We start from the raw sequence: 18,093 nt of genomic DNA, 5'->3' as shown, positions 1-18,093 counted from the left end.
TCTGGAGCCTGTGCCCCGCAACAAGAGAGGCCGCGATAGTGAGAGGCCCGCGCACCGCGATGAAGAGTGGCCCCCACTTGCCGCAACTAGAGAAAGCCCTCGCACAGAAACGAAGACCCGACACAGCCATAAATAAATAAATAAATAAATAAAATTAAAAAAAAAAAAAAAAAAGACTTTCCCTCTGCCCCATCCATTCTCCTTGCCTCCCCCACCCATACATACAAGTAGACTGAGGAAAAAAAAAAAAAAATGCTACAGTAGATCTGCATTTCACAATAAGGTGACCATTTCCAATTTTACCATAATCATAGTCACCCACTTACACCATTGAAAGTAGTTTTGAGAATTGGCACTGGTTTCTTTTTTTCTCCCACTAGCTATAAAAATGCATGACTCCTAATCATTTCAAATTCAAAATTAAGAATACAGCTTAGTGTGTTCAAAGGATGTCCCCCCCCCTTTTTTTTTGGCTGCACCACGTGGCTCATGGGATCCAAGTTCCCCCACCAGGGATCGAACCTGGGACCCTGGCATTGAGTGTGAAGTCCCAACCAATGGACGACTGGGCAATTCCCTCAAAGGATGTCCTTTTACCTGTAACTTTGGGAGTTCATAGATGTATTTTTCTTTAATAAAACAATTAACCTTTAAAAGCATGATGCTCTCTATTGCTGACCCAATCATACTTATTTGAAAAAGGAGGAAGAGGCATGAAAAAATTCATCCTAAGAATCTTATAGGTAGAATCAGGGTTTGTAGTACTTGAGATTTTCTGCTTAAGATGTGCCTTAAAGACAAGTTCAACTAAGTCATGTGGACTACTTAAAAACTGGTACACACAATTTTGGGATCAACTTTACCTACTGTAATACACAAAACCATACATTAAAAAAATATCAATGATCATACTTAATATAGGAACACTGATGTTTTAGTTGCACTGATTCCTGTTACTTCCAAGGTAATTGTGGATCCTACCAAGTAGAAACATGATTGACTACTACTGAGAATTCAAGTGTCTGCAAAGAAATGAGAATGTTTACCTGTTACCTTTGTCAATTTCAAATTATGTCTGCTATATTATTTTCCCTTCTAACCCATGAAATCCAAAAACCTAATTTCTCTTAAAAAATATAGTAACTACTCCTGTCTTAACTCTTTTATTGCTCCTAATTATTTTCAGTTTTCATATTTGTTTCTGAATCAGCAATGAAATGTAACGTTTCTGGTCTGAAGAAAGTCTCTTTGAAGAATATTACATAAACACTTGTCCTCAAATTTTTGCTTTTAAGATTATACAGTTTAAAAGAGGATGTAATTCTTATTTTTCTCCCCAAAACAGTTTCTTTACTAGAATTAATCATGTGCCTGATTATCGAGAATGAGGAAATAAAAATCTTCCCATGCCTCTTATCTACCCTCACGACTACTTCTGTCAAGGATGTGTGGCTCTGCATACAGGAGACTTGATAGTATGTGTTCCAATACCTTCAGTGTCCCCAGTTCAAGTGTTTGCCACTCCTTGGCTAGAATTCTGGAACATTATTACATTTTAAGACATCCTTCATGACAACTTTAAATCTCATACCACTTTGATCTAAATTTCCACTACTGGTTTCTTTAATGGATCAATTAAATATCCATGAAGATGAATACAAAGAAGCTACTGTCCCTTTATTATTGACCTGGCCCACTTATAATTATCAGAGTTCATTTTGATTGAAAACACAGAAGCTGTATTTTCTCAGTGTCATTACCACAATCAAGAAAACCAAGGTCATAACAGATTTTTCCTAGATTGTTATTAAGAGATTAACATAGCTTAATCACACCCAATTTACTTTCTAGGTTAACTAAGTAATATTGAATGGTGATAAGAAACTTACAAGGACAATCTGCACATACATGATTTTGAGAATAATTTAATACGTTAACTTCGCCATACAACTATATTGTAATGCCATTTTTAAATGTAAAGAAATGGATCCTTACAAGACCAAAATAACCCACAGTCCATGAGATTGGATTTTCCTTTTTCCTTGTTTTTTTTGTTTCAACAAATGTGCACCACGATGGTTCAACAAGTAAGGCAAATGCCGTGAATATGAAAGCTGTAGTTTGCAATATACCACATCTAGAACCCAGGGGAGGTGAATTAGACACAAGTGGTACTCATTCTAATTAAACGATCAGGAAACATCATGACAGGTTGGTCTGCAGCATCAAAAGTGTCCATTTAAGTGTCTTTTTTCTTAATGATCAGAGGTCCCACGTTGTCTCCAGTTTCTTCATTGTGTTTTGTGTGAGAGCCATCACAGAGTGGGAACTAGGAAGAGAAAGAATGTGAAATGTCTAATTGCAAAATCAGTATTACGTTTTGGCAGAGTGGGGGTGATGCTTAATTCACATGACATGATAACTCAATAGATTTTTCTTGGCTACCTTTTACAGGTTTTCTTAATGAGCATTATGTAAAGTGTACACACTAAGGAGGAGGAAGAAATTGACTTGTGGATAATACACAGATCATTAATTGAATTTCCATTTGTGACATTTGATTGTGGATGTGGAAAACCTTTTCCATGTTTATGTACTAGTTATATTTCCTTTCTAGTGAACTACGTCCATGGCCTATCTATTATTGGTAAGAGCCTAAGTTCATTTGTTTAAAATCAATCTGTTCATTATCCTTTTGCTGATCATCTTTGCAGCAATTTTTTACCCAACCCTTTTTATTTTGCTTATTCGTTCATATCTTTAATTTCTCTACTTTCATACAAATAAGTATTTCCCTTTTTATCATCCTTCATGGAGACTTCTTTCTCCTGGAGATGTGATAAATTTCCATTCCTTTCCAAGATTTCACATTTTAGAAAAAACAGACATTTTCGTATCCAGTTGAAGGAAAAGGGACAAAACTAAATATTTAACACAGTGTTTCCCAGAGTGAGCTCTGCAAATTAAGAAGGCCTGCAAAATATTCTGATTTAACTTCATTCTGTGTTTAAAAAACATATACAGTTAAGTCACAACATATATTATTATTTTAAAGAGGTTCTGCTATAAAAAACACTATTTTAACCCCAAATTTCCCAAGATGATTGGATTATGGACACTTTCACTTTGATACCCATTATCACGGTGTTCTACAGAGCACAATTTGCAAAATTCTGTTCTAAGATCCTGTTGCTTCAATATTATTAGAGGCGATTGCTTCCCAAATTGTTATACCTTTATTCATAAATTTATAAAAATTAATTATACATATAAAAATGCTTATTTATAGGTTATACATTATCATATTCATCATTCATATTCATTATCATATTCATAATGGGATAATGACTGTGTTTAAAATGGGCTTCAATATTTGGTAGGGCTGGTTTTCCTTCACATTACTCTTCTTTGTTAAACCTTTCCTATTTATTCTTTACCTAACTTTATTAAACTTTACCTATTTATTCCTCCAGATAAACTTGAGAATTTTTTGGCCACGTCCTATTTTATTCCTCTTGTATTTTTCATCCTCAGGTCTCATGCATTTTCTAATAAGATCATTTCTGCCTTACATGTTTTATGGTTATTATAATTAGGTATATATTTTCATACCTGACTACTCTTGATATATATTATATAAATATATGTGTGTGTGTGTCTGTGTGTGTATATATATCACTGTTTTTTGCAAGTATGTCCTTCCTACTGTTAAATGATAAAAATAAGAATGCAACGTTTTAGGTGTCTCCTCGGGATTTTACAATTATCAGTACATTATTTTGTTTTTTCCTTCTATATTATACCTTTAATTTTTTATTTCATGTCAAATGATGATAGCTAGCATCTTTGTTTTATTCTTGATGTCTGGAATGTACCTGCACTCTAGAATCTAGCTTCACTGTTTAGTATAAGGTATACTGTTGCACTAAAGGAGCCTATTTAGAAGAGTAAAGTAACAGGAGTCCTGGCCTAAAGAGTAAAACCACCCATTACTCCATTAAGGAAGTATAATTTTCAATACCTGAAACTAGACAATGATGGTATATAATCTTAAACTTTGATGAGACTTGTCTATTCTAAGATTAAAATAATATTTGGTTGATGTTAAAGAAATTCAGTTTTAATTTTACTGTCTGCATATAATTCTGGGAGGCGGTAAATTAGTTAAAAACTACAGAAAAACTCAAGGTATCGTCACATCTTATATTTCCAAGTATAAATTATATCTTGGGTGCCAATATAAATTCAATGTATATAAAAGTTACATTATTTCTGTCAATAAGATATGGTACAGTATATTCATATTAAAAACAAGTCCATGCAACAAAAACATGACCCCAAGCTTTCAGTGTTTTCTTAGCATGGATGAGGAAACAGGCCATAAAAAATCAAACTGAAATGTATCCCACAGCAAAGAACAGCATTTCAAAGTGACATATGTTTAATAAACAAACACAGATGATTTTACAGGGAGAATAAAAGTCTACATTGTAAAAAAGCTCCATTTTTATAAATAGCACACACAAAACACGTCACTGTATGGTTTTATGCCCACAGGTTATAAAATACATTTCTGAAAAATGAAATATTCATAAAGTAAAAAGTCTCGAATAATTTACTAAAATAGCATATTTAACTTTTTTTTTTTTCAAGATTTTTTTTTCATGTGGACCATTTTTAAAGTCTTCATTGAATTTGTTACCATATTGCTTCTGTTTTTTGGGGTGTTTTTGGTTTTTTAGCTGCAAGGCACGCGGGATCTTAGCTCGCCGACCAGGGATCGACCCCTGCATTGGAAGGCTTAACCACTGGACCACCAGGGAAGTCCCTAACTTTTATTTTTATTTTAATATCACATTGAAAATACTAGAAAACTAATATATTTTCTCAAATTATTTTTCTCCATATATAAAGAACAGGAGAGAAATCTATAGAGAAATATATAAAAGATAAGAAAGCCATACATCTAAAATGAGGATATAATTTTATAATAATCTGGTTCTGCCTAAAAATGGAAATTCACATGTTTCATCATGGTCTTAAAAGTAAACAAGTAAAAAATAAATATCTCTTTAGGGCTTCCCTGGTGGCGCAGTGGTTAAGAACCCGCCTGCCATTACAGGGGACACGGGTTCGAGCCCTCGGCTGGGAAGATTCCACGTGCCGTGGTGCAACTAACCCTGTGCACCACAACTACTGAGCCTGTGCTCTAGAGCCCGCAAGCCACAGCTACTGAGCCTGCGTGCCACAACTACTGAAGCTTGTGTGCCTAGAACCTGTGCTCCGCAACTAGAGAAGCCACCGCAAAGAGAAGCCAGTGCACCACAATGAAGAGTGGCTCCCGCTCACCGCAACTAGAGAGAGCCCACCCGCAGCAACGAAGACCCAATGCAGCCAAAACTAAATAAATAAAATAAATTTTTTAAAAGATTGAAACAAAAAAACGATATAAAAAATATTTCTTTAAAAAGTAGTGAGTGGGGGGAGGGATACATTGGGATATTGGGATTGACATATACACACTACTGTATATAAGATAGATAACTAGTAAGGACCTACTAGTATAGCACAGGGAACTCTACTCAGTACTCTGTAATGACCTATACGGGAAAAGAATCTAAAAAAGAGTGGGTATATGTATAACTGATTCACTTGCTATACACCTGAAACTAACACAACATTGTAAATCAACTATACTCCAATAAAAGTTAAAAAAAAAATAGTGAATAAGGAGATCCTGGCTATTTGTTAATAAACTTTCATGTTTCTTTGAAGTACATAAAGCTTTGTATGCCTTTAAAATGTAAACTCGGTATTCAAAATCATTCTGCTCAGAGGCACAGATATCTTTTAATAGTACTTCCTCTATCACTTAACACTAGTCAGAATAATCTCCCAAACTTCATGTGAAGATTAGGCACTCATATTTATCCATTAGAGATGTCTCATTTTAAGTTAATGAAAAGACTAAACATTTTTTTCAACCAAGAGCCAAAATGAGTTATCTCAAGATAGGAATAGCAATTTCTTAAGAATACATTGTATGTGTTAATGGAATATATTTATTAAAATTAATTCATGATTCTGATATACAGTATAAATGAATGAATGGTAATTACTTGGCATTAAAATTCAAATGGTAAATTACATAACAATATTTGTGTTTTTCCAGAAGGTGCCTTGTTTCATTTTTGACCTTTCTATACAGGAGAAAAAAAACATAATCTACCCCAAGTGAGTGGGGGGTGGGAATCTAGTAAGACTATGTTGCACACTCTTCCCTCTGACATCAATGTTCCCTCACCTTGTTTCGAAAGTAAGACTATCTCTTTCTTTCTAAGGCTGAGTCTGAAATCTGTGCTCCTACTCTCCTTTCCTTCCACCCCCTCAACATACCACTGTCTCAAATAGTATCTTTTCCTATAGTTGCTTTAATCATTTCCTTTGTATTGGTTCCTTTTCTTCTCACTTCACTTAGGGACAGCCCTTTTGTGAAATACTATGAAACAGTCCAGTTTCTGAAACAGCAGAGGGCACACCAATCGGGGGGAAGAGAGGAGGAACGAAGTGTGTTAAAAACATGTAATTTCTGCACATGACTAAGAGATCTGATTCATTAGGTCTGAGAAAACTGCTCAAAATGATAGAAAAACACAACAGGTTACTCGTGACTGTACCTTAAGAATGAATTAGAGGGGGGAGGGACAAAATTAAGAGTATGGGATTATCAGATACAAACAACTACACATAAAATAGATAAACAACAGGATTTACTGTATAGCACAGAGTATTATATCCAATAGCTCGTAATAACCTATATTGGAATACAATCGGCAAAAAAAACCCTCCAAAACTGAATCGCTATGCTGTACACCTGAAACTTACACAGTATTGTAAATCAATACTTCACTTAAAAAAAAGAATGAATTAAAACTGAATTAGTTTATATCACATATAACTTTTTTTTTAGATAGGAGTTTAACTTTTGTTGTATTAGAAACACAACTGGTGTATGAGGAAAAAACTACTGAACATAAACTCAATATAGCCATCTAATCAAAGGTATCAAGCCTTCTGTGGACAGGCATGTAAGTGTGTGACTTGGCACCTGCGTGACAACCTTAGGAACCTCAGGAATGTGGGAAGATTCCAAAGGTGCCTGGAGAATAAGAACATACACTAACTTGAATAATATTCAAAGTGAACTTTGAATCGACTCATGTGGGAATAAAAAGTGCCCAAGATTCAGGGAAAATTCAGAACTGACAAACCAAAGATGCAAAGAGGATTAATAATGGTATAAAAGATAAGCTTAAAAAGAAAGAAGACATTGAGAAAATTGAAAATAAAATGACTGGTCTCGCATTCCTTTCCTTGAAGTCTACCTAAGGGAAACTCTAAATAGTATGATGAAAGAATAATCCTGGAACGTTCTGTTGACTTATAAAGTCTAATAAACATTTAAACCACTAGCTTGGCCTGTGTCCATTTGTGATTCTTCCTGAAATACTTGAGATCTTAGTCCATAAAAGTCCACATTTGCTTTATTGACCCTTTACCCTCTGGAAACACCCAACCAAAGCAAATGCCCTTTACTTGGCTTCAAAGCAAAGCTTCAGCGTTCACTCAAGCAGTCATCATATTTTTTTCTTTCCATTCACTGTCATATTTACCGAAATTTTGCCATATATTCAGACTTCTGGCATTTCTTTAGTAGCAATTCATACTGTAATCCATTTGGACACAGCTTCTATTCTAATTATTCTGTGAAAATGACACTAAAAGGTCAGTAGCCTAATTGTTTAACCCCACAGTCTTAGTATAATAGTCTAGTCACCTCCTGGTCTTTTGCACAAGCCGATGTTCACAATCAAACCTTCTTTGAAACTCTTCCCTTTTCCACTGTGAAGCCACGATATTCTTAGTTTTCTTCTAACTCTGGGGCCCATTTCATCTCCTTTTTTGGCTCTTCTCTTTACAAAATGCAGAAAATTCTCCAAGATTTCATACTTAGCCCTTGATTTTTATCTGTACCAAGGATCTGCTGCATTCCTACCCTTGACTCATCCGTTTTGCTGATCGCTATCTCCAACCCTCATGTCTCAGCTTTAGTCCCACATTTCAGACTGCCTGCTGTACATTTCCATTCAAATGTCACCTCAATGTCACTCTTTGAAATTGAACTCCTCATTGGTGTCCTGGAAAATGAGCCATTCACCCCGAATTCCTTATTTCCGTTGATGGCACCACCTCTTCTAACCCTACAATCCTATCTTAAGGTACTTCAATGAGCTTTAGTCTTCCTCCCCCAATCTTTCACACAAATCAGTCATTGCATTTGGCTGATCCTTGCCTCAAAACGGTTCATGTATCTGTTCATGCTTCTCCATTCCCACGGCCAGCACTCTGGTGCAAGTATAACTTTATGTCTGAAATCCCTGACAAGAAGCTCCCCCATGTTGGGAGGCACAAATTCCTCAGGCTGGTACTCAAGACTCTCCTCAATTTGGACTTATTGAGAGGAGGGAGGTGCAAGGACCAGACTAGATTCCTCATCCATCCCACTTTCACTCATGAGTCCTTTCCCACAGATTCTGAGAAAGAGTCCCCAATACTTGCTAGTGTATTCCAATGCCACCAACCTTTCCAGGGGCAATTTAACTCCCATGTATATATTACTATGCCTTCCCAGAAAATTCTAGCCCACAGTGCAACAAGCTCTTCCTTTTATTTAAAGCACTCGTACTGCATCTACTACACACATCTATGATACCTGCTGTTTTACTATTTACCTGTTCTCAAGCATGTATATAGTAATAGAAACTAAATGAACTACTTAAGATCACTGACTAAAGAACTATTACAACTCCGGACTTAGAAATTCCTTAATTTCTAAAGGTATTACTTTTTATATTTTGGAGAGCAACAAGAGAATGAAACCTATTATAGGTGTTAATTTTTAAAAAACAAACCAGATCTAGTCTACAGAATATCATTGAGGATTATTTTCTAGCAACTCCACTAGTATTTATAAACAATCCCACAGTCCAAATGAACAGTGCTCTTCTTAAGGAACAATTTTTGTAATGGGACTATTAATTTTTGGTTCATATTCCATATGTTCATCAAGCAGTTTTCAGACACAATGACATAATCTAAGCACTCTATCACCACTGGATTATACAGTATCAATTGTATCCGGAGAAGGGGGTTAGTGGAATATGCTTTCCAGTACCTAGTATGTGACTTCTTCCTTATCTGTGATACGTGATTTGTGATAATGGCTTTCCACTGTGGGAAGAGGTCCCTGACATAACATGCTTTCAGAAATAGATACATCATTTTTATTGTCTATTTTCTTAGGCCTTAGAGTGTCATCTTTAGTAAAATCCATTTTATTTAAATGCTAATAGTGGCAGTACACACAGTATTTCACCATATTTCTCTAAATATACCAGAAATTCTGAAGTCATTCAATGTATGAAGCTTTTCAAGATGACCTTAGGAGAGTATTTTACCATCTTCAGATAACCAGCTGTCATCACTATCTAAAAGCTGCAGGTATCACAGAGATAATTCCAGACGGAACTTGATAAAATGCAATTCTCACAAAAGAAAATAAAGATACAAAAAAATCCTGTGTTAGATAAGATATTTAAATATAGGAGCTGCAGCTTAAAAAAAGCTTAGGATACAGGGTCAATACATATGTACCAGGTAAGAAATTTTCAGGGGTAATTTTCCAAAAGTTTCTCTTGATATTTCTAAAACTTGTGCTAGAATCTAGGAGCTTGATATCTCAAGGGAAAATAAATGACCTCTTCTGTTTCTCTTTGTATTTAGGCTGCATACTCCTTTTCCTGGGATAGTGAATGCTAACACCCACTTGGGGAGGAAATTCTAAGCGTAAATAAAGGGATTTTTCTCTCTTCTTTGGCCAAGAATGTGGTTATATTTGCCTAACTCGATGAGGGTACGATGCAATTTCACTGCATGGTGGTTATACATTTTAGTAAATATATTCCTGAAGAGTACACAGAAAACAGAGAAAAACAGAATCCATTAAAAAAAAGGAAGCAAAGGAGAAGGGATATCTTGATATTTGATGGTACCAGTGTGACAGAATAGTTTAAACGAAATGTTGCATTAAAGACGGCACTGGCATAAAGGACTTGCTTCTCTTACCTTCTTGGACCTCCAACAACGGCAGTACACAGCTTTATCTCCCAAATCCTCCATGTCAAAAGCGTGTACTACCTTGGGGTTGTCTTTCTGGATGTGAGGGTTTACCATAGATTTGTTGCGATGATCTTTGACATAAAATCTTTTGTAAGCTAGATAACCAACTGCAGCTGTCCCAGCAGCAATGGTAACCGCTGCAATCCATTCAACTAGAGCAGGAAAGGAAAACAGGAATGATTATCAAAACCAAAATCTATACTAATAATCTAACATGAACGTTCAGGAAATCCAGTTTTTGAGTACTAAGCATCCCAACAGTCAAAGGTGTTTAACATTAAAAAAATGATCAGAACACACTGGTGAAGTAGTCCCTTGTTAAAACCTTCCCCAGCCCTTACAGAGGCAATTGTGTATTCTCTATTCAGTATTGTTAGCTAAGTTAAGATAAAAGAGGGAAACTTAAAAATTATTTTATAATTGGAGAAGAAACAAAGTTTAGTAATCTTTTTAAAGTGTTCATAAATAGATTTAAAATAACCTGTGAGCCTGCAGATACCTATTGCTTTAAAAAAAAAAAGATACATATAAAAATTCAGATTACTAATAAGGCCATAAAAATTCAGATTACAAACAAGACCCTCCTCATCCCTCTAAAGATCAGGAGGTGATTATGTTAACAAAATGACTCATCAGAGTTCTTTTTTTTTTTTTCTTTTTGGCCACACCTGAAGCATGCAGGATCTTAGTTCCCTGATGAGGGATTGAACCTGTGGCCCCTGCAGTGGAAGAGTGGGGTCTTAACCACTGGACCGCCAGGGAAGTCCCCGAGTTCATTTCAATAGTAGGTCCCTTAGTCATTTAAAAATGCATAACCACAAACAGAATTGGTATCCAAAGAAAAAGAAAGGACAAATAAAACAAAACCAACCCTTAATATTAAACATTCAGAGGAATATATCCAGCAGCATTCTGGGCTTCAAGTCATTCAAAAGCTTTGTTTTTGTTTTTGTTTTTTTAATTTCAAAGTGTCTCATTAAAATAAAACTCAGAAGGTACTAATTTTATAGAAAACATAATATAATTAGATTCTCCTTTAATAAATTCTAAATTTCCATTATCCACCAGTGGATGATCTGAATTCCCTATAAACTTCATTTTAAATTTAATGACATTTTTCTGCGCAATTATTTGCTTGACTAATAGGCCATCTATTTATTCTGTTCACGTAGCTTTTCAAGGATCCCTTAGAAATCCAAGCACTTAACAACTACCCCAGTTCCAGAGAATTTTGGAGAGGAGAGAGTTCTGCATAGTCTGGTTAGCCTCAGCCTCAGAGGAGAGCTGTCTATTCCCAGCATGGAGTGGACTGCAGGAAGAAGTTGAACAGGGGTCAGGATAAACACACTGGACTGCGTCCCAGCATTTCCTAAGTCAGATCTTCACAGTGTTTGAAATAAGTTCCCAGACTATCAAATAAAGCCCTAGAGAGATAAGTACAAAAAACACATTCCAAGACCAAATAAAAACATATAATGAATAATTAACTGTATGGCTTACTTGCACTACTGAGTCAAATTTCTTATTGTACTAATGTGATTAATCACTGAACCTAATGGTTCCTTACATAAAATTGGAGTTCATTCTTACAAAACTCTAATGGAAAGGAACAACCACTCTCACACTTAGTTCCTTTTATCTTGGTCTTCTCTTCTAGCTTATTTAATAATTTAGTTTTCATCAAGTGTTCCTAATTAGCATGTTCCTTGGATTCTATTTTCAACCACAGTTATTTTTCTCTATGAAAAAATTTAGTTTGTTTTCCTGCCCACACAACAGTTCTATTCCTCCCTGCTATAATCCCTTAAAATAAACATTAACTTTATGCCCTTCCCAGACGCTGTGTGACTGAGAAAAGTTAATAAGTCATTTGATAGCTTCAAACCTTTGGCTTCATTGAAAGATACTTTAAACTACACACCTTGTGTAGATTTGCCCTGAATTTTTTAATTTATTATTTTTAAAAATTTGTTTTATTATGAATGTCATCATTTTTTCTCATTGGTAAAGGATACTTTCTTTTTTTTTTTTTTTGGCTGCGCTGCACAGCTTGTGGGATCTTATTCTCCCAACTAGGGATTGAACAGGAGCCCACGGCAGTGAAAGCTCCAGTCCTGGAGCTGGAGTCCTAACCACTGGACCACCAGGGAATTCCCTGCCTTGAATTTTAGTGCTGCTTCACGGTATCATTCTGTGGCAACTCCAAGCAGGACTTAAACTTTACTGATTTCTAGCTTGATTCATGATCTTCCTTTCTGATGCATTTTTTACCATGGAAGTCCCTTGAGAAAATGTCAGGAGTTATAGCAATCTACTTCTTAGCTAATGGAAAGCCACTCTGAATAGTTAATGTACCTATCACAAAATGGGCTAAAATACTGCTTTGCCCATATATATTCAATTATGTTTGCTGAATGTTAAATCCTTAGTATAAACTTAAAAGAGTGAAATATCCCAAAAGACTGATATAATACAATTCCCTAAATGCTGTTGATCTTAGTTATACCTTACTTTTGAGGTGAAGTTTCAAGTAATCTCTATCAGATTTGTTTTAATGATGCCTACATATTACATAAAGGTCTGAGGTCCAAAGAACAACTACAATTGGTTAGGATTAATTGGTTTCATGATATAAAAAAAGAATCCTATAGGAATTTCTACCTGAAACTTATGATAGGCCAGAAGAATCTTTCTCAGCCATCAAAACATCCTTCTATTCTCTTTTCTCATTATTACCAACTGAATCCATATGGTGACTTTTTAAAAACCTTTACTTCCCTTGGATTTTTTTGATGGTGGAAGAAATGACAGAATAACTGACACAGAGGGAACTAACTCTAGATATTACCCAAGAGTGGCTGCCCTGTGGGGACTCAAAACATGCACTCTGTGACCCTACCCCCTAAGGAGGGTCACTGATGAACCTTTATAAATGTCATAGCACCATATGTGTGTTAGGAAATGGCTTTGCATTTGCTCCAATGAGTTTTTTAGACTCACAGAGCCAGATAAGGTCTTAAGAAAACAATTTCCATCCCTCCTCCCTTCCCAGATTCTAATTCTCTAACCTCATTAGAGACAAATGTAAAAGTTCCCAGAATAAGAAAAATGTTGCTGTTTTATCATTTCATTACTGTAGCCTGAATCAGTCTTTTCTGGCAAAAAGCTATGGATGCCACTGGCAACTCTAGGGAAAAGAAAGAAAAGGAAACTATATGGAGATAGACAAGAGTGATGATGGATTCAAAAGTCAACAATTACAATAGAGAAAGAATTGAAAACCCAAGACAGTAAACAAATAAACAATAAAACCCAAGTAACATTTAGTTCTTGATAGTGTACATGCCTATTAAGTACAGACACCATCTCAGGTTGAACAAGGGACTATATCAAGACCCAATTTCTAAAGATATTTCAGTTGGCACCTTTCAGACATTCTTTCAAAACTGGTGTCCAGAAATATCCTAAGCCTTATTTTTGCCTCTTCTACTTTATCCTTACTTCCCTTTTCTGTACACCTCTCTCAAGGTATAGTGTTCCTATAGTTAGATAAAACCCTTACCTTGCTTAACAATGCTCTCTATCTATACAAATACCATGAATACATCAATATAAAGAAAATACAAAAAATACATTTCTAAATAATCCCTCCCTTTCTTACTCTTCCCCTGGCAATCTTTGTATAATCTTTGGTTTTCTCTCTTAGGATTATTCAGAGATAGAGAAAACATCAACTTGTTCCCAAATCCCACACCCATATTTATAACTCATTTCTTTACTGTGGGAAATCATTTTGCTTTAACCTAAGACAGAAATCTCACCCCGCTTCTTTTCCTTTAGCCCCTTTGGTAGCTCCAAACTGTCCTCTCCTACCCAATGTCAACTGCCATAGAATCAGAATGTTCCTTCCACCTCAGGAGCGGGGGAGGGGAGCTGTGTTTAAATCTTTGCCTCCCTTAGGTCCCCCTCAGATTGGTAGGCTGTGCCTGGTAACATTTTTCTCTCAAGGCCTGGTGTACAGGCAGTGTTCAATGTTAGTTAAGTAAAAAGAAATAATAGATTCCTAATTTGAATTTGCAACTCCATCTGTCCATCCTACTATCACATTGCTCTTACACCAAATGACTTCTCTTTGGCCTCATCTTAACCTACTGTATCAAACTGTGGAATTTCAATACTTCCTGAGATTAAAAATAAAACTTCATTATGGAACCCTTCAGACATATACAGAAAATACTGTAATGACCTCCCATTTACCCTCACCCAGCTCCAACAAGTATCAACTCACTGCCAATCTTGTTTCATCTACAGCCCCCAAATCCCCTATTATTTATTGTTCATAACCCATAGGAGCTAACTCCTGTATTCACAGTATGATCTGCACATTCCTTCTCAGATTAAAAGCAAACCCTTGAATAGTTACTTTAAATGACTCAATAAATTTATTGAACCCAAACAGTATTTTTATATGTTGAAGTTAAATGGATTGGAAAATTATGAGTTAGTTTCAACAAAAGAGACAACGATATAACAGTCAGAGAATAAGAACTTATGAAATTTAGTTTTGGTTACAAGCCTTGTAGTGCTTTGGGAAGTACAATAAAGCACAGGCAGATAGACTAATGCCTATTTTGTAACTGGATGGTAAAGCAAAATATGAAGAAAAAAGTGACTTGAGGGGACAGCAGGAAGAAGGAAGGCCTTTAAAAATATTTGGTTTAGTTGGCTTTTTTTTTTTTTTTTTAATGAGGGTGAATTATGAGTGACTTTGGGCTGAAGAGAAGAAAATCCCTGTGAGTGAGAGGCCAGAAGAATTAAGAGCCATTGGTATCATTACTGAGGCAAGAGCTTAAGGAAGCAGGAGAAAATGGCATCTGGATGATATAGAGAGAACGGCCTCAGATAATCTCTTCCTTGCAAATAGAAGGGAAGGGATTAAGAATGAGAGCAGATTCAATGAGTCTTGGAGATATTAAGGAGCAAGAAGTTTAGTAAACTTCCTAGAGGTCATCTATTGGGTATGAGGAGGAGTCACTAGAGAATGGGGACTCTGTAGCAGTGAAAGGCACTTAATGTTTCTTAATGTTTCTTACAGTTTCTGAAACTGTAATAAATATTTGGTATCACATAAAAAATAAGTTTGGTATAAGTATGTCAATTATACCTCAATAAGGAAAAAAGAAGTTTGGTAATATCGACCAAATGGGCATCAAAAGCCATCTCACTGACTGGGATCTTCGGATTACCATTCCAATCACTCATCCTCACTGCCTTTCCCAGATTCATGTCCTGACCTGATCTCCATTCATTTTATTTCTAACCCACCCATTATTTTTTTCCTGAATATAAACAAGAATTCTGCATGCACATACACACCCTTTTATTTATTTAACATATACTTATATAGTGCTTACCACTGCCAAATACCATTCTAAGCCCTTTATAATTATATAGTATATACACAAATTATAAAAATATATATATAATTCACTTACTTAACTGAGAAAAGACATGGTCATCTTCCCCCAAATCAAAAGATCTAAATTGATTTTCAATCTATAGGAATGAACGGGTTTGGTTTAAACACTGAGAGTAGAACAATTTGAGATCTAAACATTACAAAACAGATATTCTGTCCCTACCTTGCCACACCACTATATTTGAGGAAGAAAGCACGGGTAGAAGTGATTTACAAAGGCTTTGGGGTCCCTCCCCATAGTCCTCACAGCAGTCCTTACGCTTTTAGGTGAAATAAAAAGCAGTTATTTCTTGGGCTTCCCTGGTGGCGCAGTGGTTAAGAATCCGCCTGACAATGCAGGGCACACGGGTTTGAGCCCTGGTCTGGGAAGATCCCACATGCTGCGGAGAAACTAAGCCCGCGAGCCACAACTACTGAGCCCGCGTGCTACAATTACTGAAGCCCGCGCACCAAGAGCCCGTGCTCTGCAACAAGAGAAGCCACCGCAATGAGAAGCCCACGCACCGCAACGAAGAATAGCCCCTGCTCGCTGCAACTAGAAGAAAGCCCGCGTGCAGCAACGAAGACCCAACACAGTCAAAAAAAAAAAAAAAAAAGTAGTTCTCATAACAAAGTTGAGTACCTAAAGTTTAAGCTAATAACCCAATTGACGAAGCAATTTCCTATCCCTTAGAAAATGGCAAAATAATGGGAAAGTCACCTTTGGATTCCCATATAGTTAGATCAAAAAAATAACAAACTTGTCTTGATTACAAGAAAGATTAGCTTATAGTCTTAAGAAGTCTTAGGGTTCACCTATTTCACATTTCAATAGTATGCTACCTAAATGGAGTTTAGTGCCCAATTATACAAAATGACTCCACATTAAAAAAAACCACTTTGGAATCTTTTGTCCCAAATCACACAAGTGCAAACTGTCTTCCTATAAGATTATCAGTGGCTCAAGTCACATGAATATCTTATTTTACACAATTGTCCAATTCCTGGGAAAATTTTTTCTTTTTACAGTAAAAATCACTCCCTGTTTTAAATGTACGAAAGTGCCTCTATTTAAAGGAGCCTAAAGATGAGTATCCTTTGAAATACGTTTTGCAAATAATCACCTCCTATATACCGCATTAGTAACTTAAAAATGTCATGGGTTATCACCCTCACTCTGACAGATAACTTTGGCAACAAGTGGAATTCTCCAATTTATAGAATCTATTACAAAATTAGGGCCAAGTTAGTAGGGACCTTTTACAGAACCTGGCACTCCAGATGCTCAATATTTACTAAATGAATCAAGTAGACTATTTTAAATTAATTTCTGGACAATCTACCTTTACCTAACTACTGTTACAGGTAACCAAACCTTGAGGGTGGTATTTTATACCTGGGCAAAGATCACATGTATCTCGTAGCGGTACAAACTATTATATTAACAATTATACTACCACCAAGAATTGTTATAAAGTGAAGCTCTAGAAAGTCTCTTAATTTTAATCGGACCTTCTGTGAAGTAACATTTCCAAACGCTAGGTACTAGCACAAGGGAAGCAAGGCTGAGAAAGGTGAAGGCTCAATGAGCTCAGTTTTCAATCCTCTCTCCTGGACTACTGCCACCGAGGTCCAGATGCCAGAGGCATTAAAAACAAAAAACAACAACAACAAAAAACCCTGGGAAAACTGAAGACCTCGGATTGGGTGCCTTCCCTTTAAAAAATGTGCAAAACTAAGCTGTGATTAGTCATGCATCACTTGAGGGTTGCAGGAAATCTACGTTCTCACGCCACGGTAATTTAAACGTTGAGACGGGGGAAGAGGGGTTTTGTTTTTTGTTTTCACCTTTCCTTTTTTTCCAGGCCCTGTGACACAACAGAAAGGAGTCTCAGGGGAGAACAAGAAAAGCTAGCAGCGCCGCGGGACAGTTAGGGGACTACCCAGACCTGGGTAGATGCCTGCATGGCCCCCACGCCACTTTTGCCCCGGGATCATACCCTGACCTGACCCCCGTGCCCTGTGTGGCCCGGGGAGCCCGCAGGTCCGCGGAGCGCTTGCCCTTCTCCATCTCAAGGTTACAAGACTGGCGGGAACGCAGGGCAGCCGTAACAGCCCTAAGAGGTGCTGACGAAGCTGCAACCGGTGCGCAGGCCGCCAGCCTCACCCGCTCCCATGCCCCACTTCACCTCGTACGCTGGAAGTCATACTCATGGCGCCGTCGCTTGCAAGGATGTGCACAAGACACTGAGCACAGACCGGCTCGAGCGGACAGCGGGAGTCAAGGTGCGACAGGCGTCTGTCCTAAGGGCGAACTGCAGGCTGCGACCGCGCAGGCGCCGCGATAGGCCATAAGCACGTGTGTATTAAGCAGCCGGGCTGATGCTGAGCATGCG

At 36.8% G+C, this 18,093-nt stretch overlaps 1 protein-coding gene across 1 annotated transcript; it reads right to left on the bottom strand.

The window, feature by feature from the left end:
• Window positions 1-1,909: 1,909 nt before the first annotated feature.
• CISD1 (CDGSH iron sulfur domain 1) lies at window positions 1,910-18,050 on the bottom strand. The gene is made up of 3 exons (XM_007176323.3): window positions 17,887-18,050; window positions 10,186-10,391; window positions 1,910-2,329 (listed from the first exon to the last, which is right to left on the bottom strand). The coding sequence occupies exons 1-3, from the start codon at window positions 17,909-17,911 to the stop codon at window positions 2,240-2,242; spliced, it is 321 nt and encodes a 106-aa protein (XP_007176385.1). The 5' UTR covers window positions 17,912-18,050; the 3' UTR covers window positions 1,910-2,239.
• Window positions 18,051-18,093: the final 43 nt, after the last annotated feature.

Source organism: Balaenoptera acutorostrata, chromosome 16, assembly GCF_949987535.1.
Source record: "Balaenoptera acutorostrata chromosome 16, mBalAcu1.1, whole genome shotgun sequence".
Classification (NCBI taxonomy): Eukaryota; Metazoa; Chordata; class Mammalia; order Artiodactyla; family Balaenopteridae; genus Balaenoptera; species Balaenoptera acutorostrata.
Note: the sequence above shows the minus strand (reverse complement) of the source record. Positions and strands in the feature narration are given on the sequence as shown.

Coding starts and splice junctions, on each gene's coding strand:
- CISD1 (XM_007176323.3), bottom strand. CDS start 17,911: ATGAGTATGACTTCCAGCGTACGAG. Junction 10,392..17,886: donor TATGACTTCCAGCGTACGAG/GTGAAGTGGGGC, acceptor TTCCTGCTCTAG/TTGAATGGATTGCAGCGGTT. Junction 2,330..10,185: donor GTTGTTGGAGGTCCAAGAAG/GTAAGAGAAGCA, acceptor TTCTCTTCCTAG/TTCCCACTCTGTGATGGCTC.